The sequence below is a fragment of the Diceros bicornis genome, chromosome 28 (assembly GCF_020826845.1).
Source record: "Diceros bicornis minor isolate mBicDic1 chromosome 28, mDicBic1.mat.cur, whole genome shotgun sequence".
NCBI lineage: Eukaryota > Metazoa > Chordata > Mammalia > Perissodactyla > Rhinocerotidae > Diceros > Diceros bicornis.
Genome location: NC_080767.1, coordinates 17,875,007 through 17,892,938, shown reverse-complemented (window position 1 = coordinate 17,892,938; position 17,932 = coordinate 17,875,007). Strand labels below are relative to the sequence as shown.

The 17,932-nt window shown below is 39.9% G+C and overlaps 1 protein-coding gene across 1 annotated transcript in view; it reads left to right on the top strand.

The window, feature by feature from the left end:
• The window catches only part of ELP1 (elongator acetyltransferase complex subunit 1), a 55,667-nt gene that overhangs the window by 10,804 nt on the left and 26,931 nt on the right, over positions 1-17,932 (top strand). Inside the window, exons 7-20 of the mRNA XM_058523727.1 lie at positions 735-831; positions 1,446-1,536; positions 2,888-3,011; positions 4,033-4,126; positions 7,176-7,406; positions 8,724-8,894; positions 9,692-9,791; positions 11,513-11,695; positions 14,072-14,178; positions 14,773-14,876; positions 16,046-16,099; positions 16,190-16,295; positions 17,151-17,266; positions 17,629-17,702. Of these exons, the coding sequence (XP_058379710.1) occupies positions 735-831; positions 1,446-1,536; positions 2,888-3,011; positions 4,033-4,126; positions 7,176-7,406; positions 8,724-8,894; positions 9,692-9,791; positions 11,513-11,695; positions 14,072-14,178; positions 14,773-14,876; positions 16,046-16,099; positions 16,190-16,295; positions 17,151-17,266; positions 17,629-17,702 (1,652 nt within the window). The remainder of the gene's footprint in view (positions 1-734; positions 832-1,445; positions 1,537-2,887; positions 3,012-4,032; positions 4,127-7,175; positions 7,407-8,723; positions 8,895-9,691; positions 9,792-11,512; positions 11,696-14,071; positions 14,179-14,772; positions 14,877-16,045; positions 16,100-16,189; positions 16,296-17,150; positions 17,267-17,628; positions 17,703-17,932) is intronic.

Genomic DNA, 17,932 nt, shown 5'->3' with positions numbered 1-17,932 from the left:
CTCTGTTGCTATGCTGAGAGGCCACTCTTTTTATACCCAAAGAAGAATTTTGTTTTGTTTTGTTTTAAGTTCTTTTCTCTTTTCTTTTTTTTTTTTTGTGAGGAGATCAGCCCTTTGCTAACATCTGCGAATCCTCCTCTTTTTTTGCTGAGGAAGACTTACCCTGGGCTAACATCCGTGCCCATCTTCCTCCACTTTCTATGGGACGCTGCCACAGCATGGCTTGCCAAGCAGTGCGTCGGTGCACTCCCGGGATCCAAACCCATGAACCCCGGGCCGCCGCAGCGGAGTGCGTGCACTTAACCGTTTGCGCCACCAGGCCGGCCCCTTGTTTTTTTTTTTTTAAAGATTTTATTTATTTATTTTCCCCCCAAAGCCCCAGTAGATAGTTGTATGTCATAGCTGCACATCCTTCTAGCTGCTGCATGTGGGACGCGGCCTCAGCATGGCCGGAGAAGCGGTGCGTCGGTGCACGCCCGGGATCCGAACCCCGGGCCGCCAGCAGCGGAGCGTGCGCACCCAACCGCCAAGCCACGGGGCCGGCCCTCTTTTCTCTTTTCTTGATAATTTCTGGATCTAAGAGGCCTTCTGGAAGGGTTCCTGAGGATTCTATGAAGCTGCTTTTCCAGATAGCTTAAACCTCATGTAAAAGATTTAACTTTGATAGCTTGAGGCTTGTTTTATTCTGGGCCATTTAAAGCCCCCAGCCAAATTTTGTTACTTCCTCTATTTAGCACGAGTCTGCTTTGCCCTGGGATGACCATAGACCACAAGTTACCTGGCGTGGTGATGGACAGTTTTTTGCTGTGAGTGTTGTTTGTCCAGAGACAGGTATGGAAATAAATTGCAGTTAAACAAAAAAAGTTTTTATCATACTAAGTTCAGGAAAGTTTTCTTCCTTTTGCTTTGAGGGTTTTTAAAATTACACATATGAGGTAAAGGTGTGCTGCTTTAGATGTTAAATGAATTTAGGGCTTGCAACTAGAAGAGTTCTTTGAGGCCATGCAGTCCAGCCTCCTACCTGTTGGATACAATTTTTTTTTTTTTTTTTTTTTTTGAGATCAGCCCTGTGCTAACATCCGCCAATCCTCCTCTTTTTTTTGCTGAGGAAGACGGCCCTGGGCTAACATCTGTGCCCATCTTCCTCCACTTTATATGGGACGCCGCCACAGCATGGCTTGCCAAGCAGTGTGTCGGTGCGCGCCCGGGATCCGAACCAGCGAACCCCGGGCCGCCGCAGCGGAGCGCGCACACTTAACTGCTTGCTCCACTGGGCCGGCCCCCCTGGATACAATTTTTTAACAAGATTAATCTAATTTTCTTTGTAAAACCGTGACAGTTTTTATTAATAAGGAAGGCATTTGAATAGTTCTGACTTGACAACATTTGTAATGTCTTAAGTTTGTTTTTTGGTTTGCTTTTTCTTACCTCTACCTATTGCACAGGAGCTCGGAAGGTCAGAGTATGGAATCGAGAGTTTGCTTTACAGTCAACCAGTGAGCCTGTGGCGGGACTAGGACCAGCTCTGGCTTGGAAGTGAGTGGGAGAAGAAACCTTGTAACTTCCTCAGAGAATTTCTTGGAACTGGGATAAGGGTGGTGGTACCGGTTGAATACAGGTGTTTATATAACATAAAAGGATATTTACTTTTCCTCATTTGGCTGTAAGCTTGAATCTTGCTTTCTTTTTTTTTAGTTTTCTGAAGTCTAAATTGAATTTGAATAGTAGATTCTGAGCTTCTTCACAGATCTCAGCATTCCAAGGCCCACACTTTTTGCAGGTTTTAAGTAGGGCCTATATGAAGCCACTGTGTAAAACAGAAAATGGTGCTTAGAAGAGAAGTCACCGTCTGCAAGGCTCTGTGGGGCAGTGAAGCTTTGGTGAAAGCTTGGAAAAGGGCTTTCTTCTGCACAAACTCCCACACTAGGGAGATCTGCTTGCTGAGAAATATGCGGCCTGATTTCAGGCCTTGTTCACCTCTTGGCCCACTACCCTGTGTAGGTCACAACCTGCCTGTGATATGCAGCTTCCCTGATTATAGATAGAAGAAATATCTCCTCTGTGTCGGTAGCATCTGTTATATGCAAAACCTCTAGATGTCTAGGTTTTAGACATCTTCTCTCCCACCACTATTTGAGTGGTGCTTGGATGACAGAGCAAAGAGAGAAAAGTATTTGAATTAAAACTCTAGAGACTATAAACTTAAATTAAAACTCTAGAAATATGAATAAGATGAGGTAATCGAGATGTTTTCAGTAGATTGAGAAGTCTTAAAAAATACCTACCTGAGCATGGAATATTTGCTGAAGTCATGTAATTGAAGGAGAAATAGGTTACAGTTTTATAGGGCATTATATTAGGAATGTTTTAAATTATTTATTTATTTATTTTTTGCTGAGGAAGATTCGCCCCAAGCTAACGTCTGTTTCCAACCTTTCTCTTTTTGCTTGAGGAAGATTTGCCCTGAGCTAACATCTGTACCAGTCTTCCTCTCTTTTGTTTGTGGGTCACCACCACAGCCTGGCCACTGATGAGCGGTGCAGGTCCGTTCCCAGAAACCGAACCCGGGCTGCCAAAGCGGAGCGTGCTGAACTTAACCACTACACCGTGGGGCTGGCTCCTACTTGTTTATAAAAAAGTCACCCAAGTGCAATGGAGCTCTGTGGGCAAATGTAGCCTTTGTCCAATTTAGGAAAAAGCACTCTTTCCTCTGGGCAGGTATAGTCCCATACTAGGGTGACTGCTTGCCAAGAGACACGTGGGATTTAAAACTTCTTGGATGGAGAATTTTTGTTTTTGCTGGAAAAATAGTTTCTCTGGATTTCATCTTGTTCTTAGCCAGCTGGATTTGTTATTAGATGTTCTAACACTCTGGGTTTGCTTTAAGGCCCTCAGGCAGTTTGATTGCATCTACACAAGATAAACCCAATCAGCAGGATGTTGTGTTTTTTGAGAAAAATGGACTTCTCCATGGACATTTTACACTTCCTTTCCTCAAAGATGAGGTTAAGGTAGGTACCTGCGTTGTTTCACCATCAAATTTAAAGGACTTTCTGTAGCTGTAGAGGTTTATATTTGATATGGGTTTGTAAAATAGAAGCTTCAGAGAAGATACTAATGAAAATAGTGGCTTCTTGTGATTGATTTTTTTTTTTTTTTTTTTTGTGAAAGAGAAATTGTTTTTCTCATGGAGATTTTGCAAAGAAGAAATGGCATTTCTTCTCCACCCTAGATAAGCACAGACCGGAAATAGAAATGCTAATTTTTATTGTTTATATTGACAAAAGTGTAATTTTTCCAGTGATAAAGGTACTTTTCATTTATAACATTTAAACTTTAAGCAGTTTATGTACCATTAGGATCTTTACTGAAGCAGAAATACATCAAATGGTAATCTTTAATTATGTAAAAGTTTAATCATAAATTAAAATTAAATTGAAATTAAATTAAAAATTTAAACTAAAAGTTGAAACTTAAAAGTTGAAAGAAGAGTGTAATGATTTCCCTCTTATGTATTACTCCCTTTCAACAGATACCAGCATTTTGTAAAGTTGTTTTTATCTACCACTCTTTGGCCTATACACACACACACACACACACACACACACACACACACACACACGTTTTCGTTTCCTGGGGTTTTAATTCTAGAAATCATATTTTCAATATTCATTTCTAATAATTAAGAACATTTTTCTTTGCGTAACCACAATTCCATTATCACATCTTACAAAATTAGTAATAATTCCTTAGTATTATCTAATGCCTAGGCCATATTCAAATTTTCCTGATTGTCTAAAAATGTCACCTTGTATTTGGTTAAGTCTTTAAGCATAAAGCATTTTTCTAAAGTCTTCTATGTAGAATGAGATACTGCACAGACTTGTTTAATGACTCTGTGGGTTAGTACTTTGCAGCTAAGGGTCAGCTCAAGTATGGGATTATTTGGTTTGTGAAAGCAGGGAATTCAGCTATCATAAGGGTTTTGAAGTAGATACATAAAGGCCAGTGACAGGTCTTTTTCCTTCCTAGGTAAATGGTCTGCTCTGGAATGCAGATTCTACTGTGCTTGCAGTTTGGCTGGAAGACCTTCAGAGGGAAGAAAATTCCACTCTAAAAGCCTATGGTAAGACAGCTCTAGTATCTCAGCCTTATGCTCCATAAAATGTAGTTAAAAGTAGTAGGCTGCAGGATTCCCTTTATCCCTTCTACTTAGTTCTATAGAGGAGTCAGAGATAACTGAGGGGGTGGGTGGAGATGAGGGAGTGGTTAGGTTTTATTACTTATGGATTTCAGTCATGTGTCAGTCAGGATTCTCTAGAGAAATAGAATCAGGGCAGACTGACTGGTTGGAAAATCAGTTGAGTTGGTGTTACAGTCTTGAGTCCAGAATCTGTAGGGTAGCCTGCAATGTGGAAACTCAGGCAGGATTCTGTGTTAGACTGGAGGCACAATTTCTTCTTCTCTGGGAAGCCTCAGTATTTGCTCCTCAGGCCATAAACTCTTTGGATGAGACCCACCTACATTATGGAGGATAATCTGCTGTACTTAAAGTCAACTGATTGTAGAGGTTAATCACATCTACAAAATACCTTCCAAGCAACATCTAGACTAGTGTTTGATCAAACAGCCAGACATCATAGCCTGGCCAAGTTGACATATAAAATTAACCGTCATAAGTCATCAGTGCTTTCTCTTCATGGATGGTATTACTGTGGGAAATGAAAATGTTAGCCAAAGGAATACTGTGGAAGTGCAAGAGAAATGGAATTAGATATAAATAAGAATCTTCTCTATAGCTTTTTTTTTTTTTGGTGAGGAAGATCAGCCCTGAGCTAACATCCATGCTAATCCTCCTCTTTTTGCTGAGGAAGGCTGGCTCTAAGCTAACATCCACTGCCAATCCTCCTTTTTTTCCCCAAAGCCCCAGTAGATAGGTGTACGTCATAGCTGCACATCCTTCTAGTTGCTGTATGTGGGACGCAGCCTCAGCATGGTCGGAGAAGCGGTGCGTTGGTGCGCGCCCGGGATCCGAACCTGGGCCGCCAGTAGTGGAGTGCGCGCACTTAACCACTAAGCCATGGGGCCAGCCCTCTGTAGCTTTTAAATTGTAAACCAGATTGTCAATATGTATTTTTCAGTGTCAATATGTACCTTTCAGTGTGTATGTAATATGTGAAAACATTAGAAAATACAGATGAGAAGCAAAAGAAAGTTATTCTATAATTCTATCATTCAGTAATAATCACTATTAAAATTTTCTTGTCTTCCAGACTTTATTTGTACATCTCAGTATAGCTATGATCTCATTTTTATTAAACAGATAGGTATGATACAGCAGTTTTGTTACTTGCTTTTACACTATGTCACGAACATTTCCATTTGCATCATTTTAAATTGCTGTATAATATTCATTTGTACCTCAGTTTATTAAATCCCATGCTGTTAGACAATTCAAAGTTTTGTAATTTTTCACTGTCATTAACAGCAATACACTGAACATTTTTGTTTGTGAATCTTACTTATTTGATTATTTTCTAAGTGGCTTTCAAACTTTTTAGTCAATAGAACTTTTTCTTTAACTGAAATGTTAAGAAGCTCATTCATTCATTCATTCAACACAATAGTCCTCAACCCTGGCCCCACCTTTAGGAAAAAATGCTATCCAGGCCTCGTCTCAGAGTTGGATTCAGTGTATTAGAATGCAAGGCTATCCATCAGTATTTAATTTAAAAGAAAAAAACAAGCTTCCAGGTGATTTTTAATGCGTACCCAGAGTTGAGAACCACTGATTAACCAGGGTTTCAAGGGCTGGCACAATGATATGCTCAGGATAGAAGTGTTGCACAAGACTAGCCACGACGTCTGTCCTCAAGAGCATAAGTGTGTGGTCAAACTTAACAGTTCATAGCTAGGTAGAAGACTTGTAATAGCCTGATGAGAGAACTAGGTTAGGTTTGCTGTGATTGCTGTGTTAAGCGTTAGAGAGCAGGGAGATGTTTAAAGAAAAGAAATTCCTTTATATAATTAAAATCTTCATTTTTGGGGGCTGGCCCAGTGGAGAAGTGGTTAAGTGCGTGTGCTCTGCTTTGGCGGCCTGAGGGTTCACAGGTTCGGATCCAGGGTGCGCACCAACGCACTGCTTGTCAAGCCATGCTGTGGCGGCGTCCCATATCACGGACGTAAGCCCAGGGCCAGTCTTCCTCAGCAGAAAAGAAGAGGATTGGCATCGGATGTTAGCTCAGGGCTGATCTTCCTCACACACACACAAAAATCTTCATTTTTTTGTGTCATCTGTTTAATACAAGTTGGTTTTGACATGATTAGGTGGTTTTTTTTCCAGTTTTATTGGGATGTAATTAACATATACTATCGTGTAAGTTTAAGATGTACATTGTGATGATTTGATATATGTGTATATTGTGAAATGTTTATCACAATAAGATTGGTTAAAGCATCCTTCACTTCACATAATTTCTATTTTTGTGGTTATGGTGAGAACATTTAGGATTTATTCTTATAGTAACTTTCAAATATTGTTAACTATAGTCATGATGCTGTACTAGATTTCCAGAACTTATTCATCTTATAACTGAAAGTTTGTACCCTTTGACCAATGTTTCCCCACTTCCCCCATCCCCCAGGATTATGTCTTATTCTTGTAATAGATATTGGAAAGGGTAATTGCGTGCTGATCTCCTTTGGACAGCTGAATCATAGTTAATACCAGATAGTCTTGGACATAATTGCACGCAAAGCACCTGGAAGAAGATAATAAGCATCTTAAGCCTAATACAACCTAGTAATGCTAGTCTAGTACTCTTGGATTAAGTGTTAATACTTTAATTGCTAAATTTTCTTCTTTCTAAATTTTTATGAAAAAACAACTCACTAAAACACTGTCTTATCCTAGTAGCTTTCCATCCTCATGATCATAAAGTTTGAAGGTAGAGGCAGAATAAACGTGTGCTTCTGACTTTATTGATGCTTGACATTTTATCCCTATGGAAAACTACCTTTTAACAATAATTATTGTTAACATTATTATTTTAATGAAGAGGCTGACCAGGAAGGGTTATTTGAAAAAGAAAAGATTGCCTCCCTCCTCCTCTCGCAAATGGTATGAAGTCTGGTCCCTTGGCCTCTGATTGTCTTCCTTTCATTTTCCCTTGCAGTTCAGCTCTGGACTGTTGGAAACTATCACTGGTATCTCAAGCAAAGTCTGCCCTTCAGCACCTGTGGGAAGAGCAAGATTGTGTCTCTGATGTGGGATCCGGTGACCCCGTACCGGCTGCATGTTCTTTGTCAGGGCTGGCATTACCTCTGCTATGACTGGCACTGGACTACTGACCGGAGCTTGGGAGATAATTCAAGTGACATGGCAAATGTGGCAGTCATTGATGGAAGTAAGCAGCTGGAAAGTGTGTCCATGAGCCTGCAAGGGGTCCTGAGCTCAGTGCCTGCAGACGTGGTGGTTTGACTAAAACAGTGGGGAATTTTTATTTGTTTGATTTATTTTTTTATTTATTTTTTTGAGTGTGTGTGAGGAAGATCAGCCCTGAGCTAATATCCGTGCCAATCCTCTTTTTGCTGAGGAAGACTGGCCCTGAGGTAACATCCATGCTGATCTTCCTCAGCTTTATGTGGGATGCCGCCACAGCACGGCCTGACAAACGGTGCATTGGTGCGCGCCTGGGATCCAAACCCGGGCCGCCAGCAGCGGAGCACGCGCACTTAACCGCTATGCAACGGGGTCGGCCCCTTGTTTGTTTATTTTTATTTATTTGTTGTTTTGTTTGTGATTGGATGAGAATGCCCTTAGGTGGGGCTCATACTCTCTTGAGAACCAGAGTTCCTCCTCTCCACCCCAATTCCCTTTTGAAGACATTGACAACTTTCACCCTGGGTAGAGAGGAAGACAACAGTAGTCTTCGGGTGTGGGTGTGTTAGCATGGTCTTTTTGCCCTAACATGGATTTACATTGACTCTTGTATCTGTCACTCCACTTGTGTTGCTTTGTTTTCTGATAAAATACTTGTCAATTACATATCTCACCAATATGTTCAGTTTAAGTCTGTCTAGTATGAGAATTGGGTTCGTGTTTTATAATTAGGTTGAGGGAGTCTTTTTTGGGTGAAGGGGAGGAAATTGGGGAGAGGAGTAGTCACTTGAATGGACAGTTTACTTATTGCTGATAACATAAAGGAAAACTCGCTTCTAAGATTGTAATGTGAGTTGGTGTACTAATTTATGTTCTATGTAGTCATAATACTGATTTTACAAGCATATGTTCTGTATAGAGGACTTAATCAGAGATACCTTATTACCAAATCCATGCATAGGAAAGTAAGTGCTTTAAGAATTTTGAAGGGAATCATTCCCTTGGTTAGTCTGGCTTGGTTGCAGGCCCAGGTTTAAAGCTAGAACTCTGACCTCTTGTTCTTTTTGCCCTAGTCCCTGGCACTTGAAACCTCCAAGCCCAGACTGAACCCCTCTAGGCCTGGAGGTGACAGTAGCTGGACATAGACAGAGCCCTGACACTTACTTTTCCCCCTATACTGTGTTTAAGCTTATTCATGATAAAAACATCAAAAATTATTTTTAAGAAATACTGTATATTTTCCACCACCATTGTTAGTTAGTGGTACTGTGCTGTTCAGATGCCTTATTTTACAAATTGAACATCCGTGTGTCTAATTCTCCTCCTTTTCTGTCATATGCAGATAGAGTATTGGTGACAGCCTTCCGGCAGAGTGTAGTTCCACCTCCCATGTGCTCCTACCGACTACTGCTCCCACACCCTGTGAATCAAGTCATGTTCTCTGCGCACCCTAAAAAGAGTAATGACCTCGCTGTCCTAGATGCCAGTAACCAGATTTCTGTTTATAAATGTGGTATGTTGAAAAACCGTTATCAAGATGTTCTGGATCAAGTTCCATCTACAAAGCAAATTATAATTTGGTGTTGCCTTAGCTCTAATTTCTAAAAATTTTGAAGTTTATAATTAATGTCATTATCTTTATGATATTTAATTGGCTTTTGGTTTTTTGGGGGAGGTTTCAATCCTACTCTGGCTAAGAACAATTCCTTTTGCTTTATTCATTTGAAAAGTCAGTTATTGAAGAATAACATTCAATCCTGGAAATAACCGTATCTATTATATCTTTAACATGTATTACAGTTTTCATTGCCTTTGCACCTATTTTCAGTTGATCTCACAGTTTTCCTAGGAGCTGTGTCAGAGATGGAGTTTTCCTGTTTTATAGATGAGGAAACAAAATACCAGAGGATTTGCAGTTTGCTCGAGCAGGAATGGACCAAGACTTCAACTTAGGTGTTCTCGCTTCTAATCCAGTTGTCCTTCCACAGTCCCATTGCTGTCAGTTTCTAGTTGCTTTCCTGCTATACTGGAAGAACCTGAAATTTGTTTTTATTTGTAAATTACTATGGTCATGTCATGAATTGTACTAGCACATGGCACTGATAGCTTTTTTTTTTCAAAAAAGTTTTGAATTCTCAGTCTGAAAGGCAGGCAAAGATTTAAGAAAGAGGTTAAGATGTGGTTATTTTCTAGATTTCTTTATTTGTAAAGTTGATTACCTTCTAGAATTCATTAAATGCAGGACCCCATACCCTTAGTATGGAAAAAATATCTGTAGTTTACTATAGTATTTGCAATTTTGTCTTCTAGGTGATAGTCCAAGTGTGGACCCTACGGTGAAACTGGGAGCTGTGGGTGGAAATGGATTTAACATTTCTCTTAGAATACCTCATCTGGAAAAGAATTACAAGTAGGTTGTTCTTAGTCATCTTGACCTCTGGGAACAGAAGCAGCCAGCATTTAGTCCTAAATTCAGCCAACTGTTATTATCCTGTGCCTGTTGCTGAGTGGAAAAAGAAGTAGATAGAACACCTGGGCCCTAGTTTTTCAGCCTGATTGGGGGAGCCAGTGACTTGTATATCTGAATGCCACATATGCAGATAGATGGCAGTGAAGCACAAGTTGTAAGCTGCCGAGGACCCATTCCCCCTAACAGACCTTGGTTCTCCAGGGAAAAATCACAAGGGAAAGACAGAGTTGAAGATGATCGGGCAGAGCAGCATTTGCTCACGTAATGAGGATGCATACGTTGTTAACATATGGCTCACCTAATGCACTCTCTGTCTTTGCCTCATCCCCTACTCCAGAATTTTGGTTGCTGGATTTTGAGGCTCCCAGCTTGGAAATCAGAATGCATTTTCCCATTGAAACAATATTGTAGATGATTGGGTATAATTGAACACTTAGGTACACTATAGGTATTGTAAAATGACCCAGAAACCAAATTATTAGTTATAATGCCACTTCTGTAAGAATCCAGGATTTGATTCTGTTCTATTTGATAAGCCGCATGTTCTTAATTATTGCACTGCTCTACCTCCTGGGAGCATTTATTTGTAAATTTATAGAAACAACTGAAAAGAACAAATAACCAAATTTAATAAATAATATGTTTCTTAAATATATTCAATATATTTAATACTGTATGTAAGTTTCCAACTTGTGTATGATTTGGGGGCTGTCTACATAATGCTTAGTAGTTTTCAAAGAACATTTACATGGATTATTTCGTTTCATAGACTTGAAACCACTAGAGGACAAATTTAAGGCAAACTAGAAAGTGTGAGGCAATTGAAAATATAGTTTTATTTTTAAAAAATTGAGAGAAGGATAGCTCTAAGTCATTTAGAGAAGATTTCATGAAGGTCATGAATACTTATCTTGATCATTGAAGAAGAGAGAGATTTAGGATTGGCAAAGAAGGATTGAGAACGTTGGGTGTGGTGGGCAGAAGAGTGTCGGTGAGAACCAGATGTAGGAATGCTCCTGTGTGGGGCCGAATGCTGTGTAGAGACTGAGTCAGGGAGAGATGGTTAAGTAGGAAGATCAGGCTAGGGACCCAGCTCCTTCAGTGTGTGCTGAGGATTTGCTGTTTGAGCTAAAAGTCAAGTAGTAGCCATTATGAGTTCCTGTGTGAGGTGGCAAAAACATTCCCTCCTCTGGTGTATAAATGCTATGGAAGGAAGGTGTTAGAGGCAGAGAAACCATCTCTCAAGCTCATTAGTTATTTTGATGTGAGCTGCTTAGGAAAAGACCCATTCTTCTGAGACCCAGATAGCTGCTGGAGCCTGGTTTGAGTGCTGATAAGTGGTGACAGTGGAAAACCTTTGGGATTTATTAGTGTAGGGCCTGGAGCAGGTAATTTTTTTGAGTAATCAGTTTCTTGAAGTGTTTTCTTCAAGTGTAAAGATCTCAGAGTACAGAAACTTAATTTTAAACAAATAGAAAAACATATTCTTAAGCCTGACAAACGTGTTTTTTGGATTTTCTAGTACTTGGCATTACCTCAGGTTTTATCCCTCCAAATAATTAGGAGTTGACCAAATACAAGATGGTTCGTTCTTTCATTGAGAAAAATCTCAGTGATACTAAAGTTTTATTCATATCTTGGATATTCAATATTTAAAACAGAATTCACTTTGAGAATAGTGAAGATCAAGAAGTAAACCCACTCAAGCTCAGCCTTCTCACCTGGATTCAAGAAGACGTTTTCCTGGCTGTAAGCTACAGTCAGTCCAGCCCTCAGTCTGTCCTTCACCATCTGACTATGGCCCCTTGTGAGACGGATGACGAGCAAGGACAGCTCAACGTTAGGTATTGCCACACTTCCCTCTGTTCCACGTGTTAATAAGCAGATGGAGTTATGCTTTGCCTTTTGTGAACATAGGACTTTTTTTGGCCACTAGTGGGTAAGGTTGAGGGGCAATAACTTCCTTATTAGACACACTTAGCAAGAGGGTTAAGGCTAGTTTTGAGTCATGTCAAAATACAGACTAAAAATTTATCAAGAAGTGGTAAAAAATAGGATAAATACCAATAGATGAGGCAAAACATTTTTGAGATGTGTTAAAAATTTTAATTCAGTGTATGCTTACATTCCAGCAGGGTAATTGTTAGCCCGTGAAAATTAGCCACGCTGATTACCCTTGTTTGTTATTAAAATCAGTTATAAGGTCTATATATATGTGCTTCATTTTTATGTGATGATTTCAAAATACTTCTTTTGGCCTCCTCTTCTGTTCATTCTGTTTGGCACTTGACTACATTTACTACTGGACAGTCTCCTCTAGTTTTCTTTGCTAAAATTTCACTGCTCCCTGGCGCTGAGTTTCGTTTTGATTCCTGACTGCATCTTTGTCACATAACAAGTTTCAGTTAATGAATTCTGTTTGCTGTAATGCAAGACGACCTGCTGTGCAGTAATGTTGTTTAGACATCGCTGAGAAAGCCTCAGGTTTCCAGTGTTAAAACTGGGCACCATGGGTGTACACTAATATTAATCCCTACATTCATTTGTAATTAAAGACCTACCAGTTAGATTTAAATTCTGAAAACGCTTGTTGCAAAATTAGGAACCTTTCCTTACTGTATACATGAAACATATTGTAATGCAGTCATTAACTCCTAATCTTTGACTCATAATGCTTCATTTTTTTGAGGGGGGGAAGAAGATCATCCCTGTGCTAACATCCATGCCAGTCCTCCCCTTTTTTTGCTGAGGAAGATTGGCCATGGGCTAACATCCATGCCCATCTTCCTTTATATGGGATGCTGCCACAGCATGGCCTGACAAGTGGTGCGTCGGTGCGCCCCTGGGATCTGAACCCGGGCTGCCAGCAGCGGGGCGTGCGCACTTAACCGCTACGCCACGGGGCCGGCCCCAATGCTTCATATTTTTAAAAAGCTTTTTGTGAATATGTCTGAATGCAGAATGCATTTCTAGCTACGTGCAACACTTAAAGTTAACCAGGGGCTTACTTTTGAAAAGCAGAGCAGTTTACATTATGCCTAAATTATGCAAGTTTCTACTTCTCTGAATTTGAAATTCTTTATCATTAGCTTGTAGAAGGAAAAGATAGATGCAGTCATCTCATTTGTTGTAAAGGAAATGAGAATTCATTTAAAATAATATTTCTGCTGTCTTGACTTTGGTTTTTCAGAAAAGAGTATTTTGTTCATACAAAATATTAATGTCTTTGAGGAATATAAAGTCCTTCGATCAGCTTATAGCTCTTAATAGCTTACATTTACTACAGCTTGTGCTTTGTAAAAGGTACTCTTCTAAGTGCCTTACCCATATTAACTCACTTATTTTCGCAATACCTCTTTGAAGTATGTACTATGAGTACCCTCATTTTATAGCTGACATAGCTAAGGCAGAGAGCAGTTAAGTAATTTGCCTGAGATCTTGCAGGTGGAGCCAGGATCCAATTCGTAGCTCCAGTCTCTTAACCTAGTCATGGATAATTTATCCTCACAAAATTTGGGACATTGAGTTTTTTTGTAGATTGGTTAAAATCTCTTTGAATAAATGTTAGCATCGGCACCGTTTGCTTTTTTTGCTACCTCTTCCACCTCCTTTAATACATTTCTACTCTTTGTTCATTGACTCAGGAAAAAATTTAATGGCAATAACAGTGTCCCCTCTTCCCATTAATGATGAACTACAGATTTCCATGAATAGAGATATTGAATGTGCTCAATTTCCTGTCGGTTCACTGCTTTATTTGATGCAGTTCTTTTAAGAAGAGAGAAATGATATTGGTACCATGCATGTCTAGTGAAGGCAATAAATTGTAATATGTTGCAATAAGTTGTATTAAGTTGCTGCCAGAATAGGAGTGATGACTTCACAGTGTAGACACCTAGCTTATTGGCACTGTGGAAAATAGTGTCATGTGACAGGTAATTGCTTTGTCTGGGCTTGCCCTTGCAATAGTTTATCTGTCTATCTAGACCCATTGGTGTGTGTGTGTGTGTGTGTGTGTGTGTGTGTGTGTGTGTGTATGTATATGTACAGCATGGTGTGTGTATATTTATATATGTATTTGTATATTGTATTGAAATAGGCAGTGCAGCACCTAAGGGAAATTGTCTGTTTCTTTTTCGTTTTCCAAAATCGGTGAAATGTTTTCTACTTTTGAGAAAAATGGTCTGTTCACACCCACCCCTCTTTTTTACTTTTATCAGTTCATCAGTGACAGTCGATGGCGTCATAATCAGTCTGTGTTGCAATTCCAAGACCAAGTCAGTAGCATTGCAGCTGGCTGGTGGCGAGATACTTAAGTACCTTTGGGGTGAGTATCAAAACGGTAGGAAAGGGGCCAGCCCGGTGGCGCAAGCGGTTAGGTGCACACGTTCCGCTGCGGCGGCCTGGGGTTCGCCGGTTCGGATCCCGGGTGCGCACCGACGCACCGCTTGTTAAGCTATGCTGTGGCGGCATCCCATATAAAGTAGAGGAAGATGGGCATGGATGTTAGCCCAGGGCCAGTCTTCCTCAGCAAAAAAGAGGAGGATTGGCATTGGATGTTAGCTCAGGGCTGGTCCTCCTCACACACACACACACACAAAAAAAATGGTAGGAAAGCATGTTTATGACTTATGTAGAAGTTTAATTCTTGAAAACGTGTACCTATGAATATCTTGTCAGTGCTGTATTGATTGTTAGGTCTTTTAACTACCTTGGAAAACCCTAAGCTATAAAGTAGAATTGACAGGTGTATTCTACTTCTATTTTCTCTTGTAATGAACTGGAGTACCCTAATAAGTTTCCAAAATACATTTGGTAAGTGATCCAGATTGCACGTTAAGTGTTTTAGCAAGTATTGATGTGACAGTTGTTTACAAAAAGCAAGTCAGCTCTTTGTAAACCTCATCTGCCAATCCTGCAGAATCACCCTCTCTGGTTGTTGAACCATGGAAGAACCCTGGTGGATTTCCTGTTCGATTTCCTTATCCATGCACACAGACTGAATTGGCTATGATTGGAGGAGAGGTAGGTGAACACAGGGCAGAAAAATTTACCGTTAGAGCAGTGACCTAGGAACTGATAGCATTAGATAGAAAGAGTGGACTTTGGGGGTAGACCCGGGTCTCCACTAAATCTGAAGGCAACAATGAGAAGTTATCCACTTTCCTGAGCTTCAGCTTCTTTATCTGTGAAATGGGATTACGAGATTGCCTGGCATGTAGTAATTAGTTGATTCCTTTCCTTGGGGGTATAAATTCAAAAATAGAAAAATACAATTGACTGACTTTTATCCCCAGTTGTACAAAACATTCCAAGTTAGTTTTATTAAGTATTGTTTGGGGACAGCAGAAATGTAATCTCAAAAATAGTATTCAGTAAGTTGTCATTCATCAAATATTAGAATGCCTGTAATTGTGGTGGGTGGTAGGATACAGTGGTTACAAAACAAAATAGCTGACTAATCCCTGTTCTTCTGGAATTTGTAGTCTATCACTATAGGTATGGTTATCCCCTCTGAGAGGAGAACGAAGGACATGAAAAGGGTGTGATGGTAGAGATGGGTGTTTGGAGGTAATTAGTGGATGGTAGCTATGAGGATGGGGAGACCTACTTTTGGTGGTTGGGAAAAGCCTCTATGAGGTGATGGTGTATGTGCTGAGATGTGAAGAAAAAGAAAGCTCTGTCCCTGAGAAAGAGTATTCCAGGGAGGAAGAACTGTACACACCTTGAGCTTGGAAAGAGCTCAGCTTATTCAAGAAACCGAAAGGAAGCAATGTGGCTGGACCTTAGTGATAGGCCATAGGAAGGAGTGTGGATTTGTTTATTTAACAAAGATTGGAAAGTTATTGATGATTTTAATCAGGGAGTAATGTCATCTGCTTCATGGTTTGAAAGGTTATCCTGGCTGCCCAGTGGAGAGTAGGTTGGAAAGGGACGACAGGGGAAGTGACTGTTGGAGTGGAGGCAGTTAGTGGCAGAAAGGTGATATATAGAAATGACAGGGCTTGCTGATGGATTGGATGGTGTCATGCTCCATTTTGCGCTGGACCGGCCACATCCTAGGTATCTATATTCAGTCCTGATTACAAGGACTTCAGTGTGAAATCACAGGGCAATAGAACTATGTAATAGAAAAGTTAGGTTTAACTAGTTTGGTTAGAATTGTTTGTAATTTCAGTTTTATTTCTTTGCAGGAGTGTGTCCTTGGTCTGACTGACAGGTGTCGCTTTTTCATCAGTGACACTGAGGTATCAAGGCTTGGTTTGGTGCTGGATCTTTTTCACTGTTGGCTCCAAGTAATAAAGCTAATTTTCCCCCTTGCCTTCCTTGCCTTGTAGGTTGCTTCAAATGTCACATCATTTGCAGTATATGATGACTTTTTATTATTGACGACCCATTCACATACCTGCCAGTGTTTTTGCCTGAGAGATGCTTCACGTAAAAGTAAGTTTTCACTAAAAGTAAGTTTTAGAATAGAAAGTAGTCCTTCTTGTAATATCTTTTGTCCTTCGAAGTCTTGATGACTTTTAAATTTGTCTCTTAACTTTGGCTTTTTATCATGGAGTCCTAGACTGGAGAAAACTTTTAGAGTTTGTTTATTTAGCCCCTGATCTCAACATAATATCTCAGTTAAATTGTCTACACCAGTTAGCAAAGCGAAGGAGGTCTTTCAGTAAGCAGCACATCCTCAAGTTAAAAATTTTTCATAAAGTTTTATTATATAACTAGTATTTTACTTTGAGTTACCATGTAGATACAAGCTGGCAGTATGCTCTGACTTCTTGTAATCTTCCTTTTCTCACCGTGCCCCCCTCCGTTGTACATCTGAAGGACTCCATCTTGTGGTTTGTAGGAAATTGGCTCCATTTTTTCTTCTGTTTCATGTTCTCTCTCTCCCTGTGTGTGTGTGTTTCTGTGTTTTCCTTATTTTTTTTATTTAAAAAGCCCTCTTATTTTCTTTGCTTCTAACTTGAGAACAGGGCATCTTGCAATGGTATGATCATAGTGTACTGATAATGCTGAGAAGCAGAGAAGCTGCACAATCCTCCCTGTGTTTTCCAAGTCAGTTGAGAAGTTGTATATGTGAATATGCACAAGGGCTCTATGAGAGAGGGCAAGATCCAGGGATGAGGTTGTTTATCAGAAGGGCTAATGGTCTGGAGGTTGAGTGGGAGAGCAAAGAGGCCTGGTTGTTAATTGCTTTCTTCTGTTTCGGGTAACGTGCAGTTTCACCTGCTGTTAATGGAGAGTGGTTTGTCATTACAGTGATTCTTGAGGCTTAGCTAGTGGTGTCTTTAGCATTACAGGCAGGTCTGAGCAGCAGCCACGTGTCTAACGGGGAATGTCTGCGGAAGGTGGAGAGAGGTTCACGCATTGTCACTGTTGTGCCCCAGGACACAAAGCTTATATTACAGGTAAGCCGATTTTTCAGGCTGCATTTCTGATTGTCATTAGGTAGTCAATGCCAAACAGAATTATTGCAGATTGTATTTTAGGCTCTTATCATTTGTAATAATTTATTATAAGCCTTTCCTTGCCAAGTTCTCTGTTAGCTTTATACAAAGTGTGTTAATACGGGCTCTGCCCAGTAAGGCTAAAAGGAAAGCTTCTCTTGAAAGTCAAAATAAATATTGAGCACATCTGGATTCTGCTAAAAGTGTGCTCATTTTGCAGTGTTGTGGTAGTTCTCTCTGAAGAGTTAGGTAAAGTTATATATCCTGAGTAATTAAGTTTTTTCTATTTAATTAAAGAGGTTATTGATTTAATTTATTTTAAGATGCCAAGGGGAAACTTAGAAGTTGTTCATCATCGAGCCCTGGTTTTAGCTCAGATTCGGAAGTGGTTGGACAAGTAAGTATTATGTATATGACTAGTTAGCTTGTTGTTATAACTTGTATGTGAAGACAATAAGTATTCCATTAAAATTTTTAAAACTTAGAAGTCTGAAAAACCATCGTTACAGTTGTATTCAATTAGATTCTCAGAGGTTTCCTTTTTTTTCGTACTTTGATTTTAATACCATATGGTGTAATAGACATTCTTAGCAGAAAGAATCCTGAAGCTCATCATATAACTCAGGG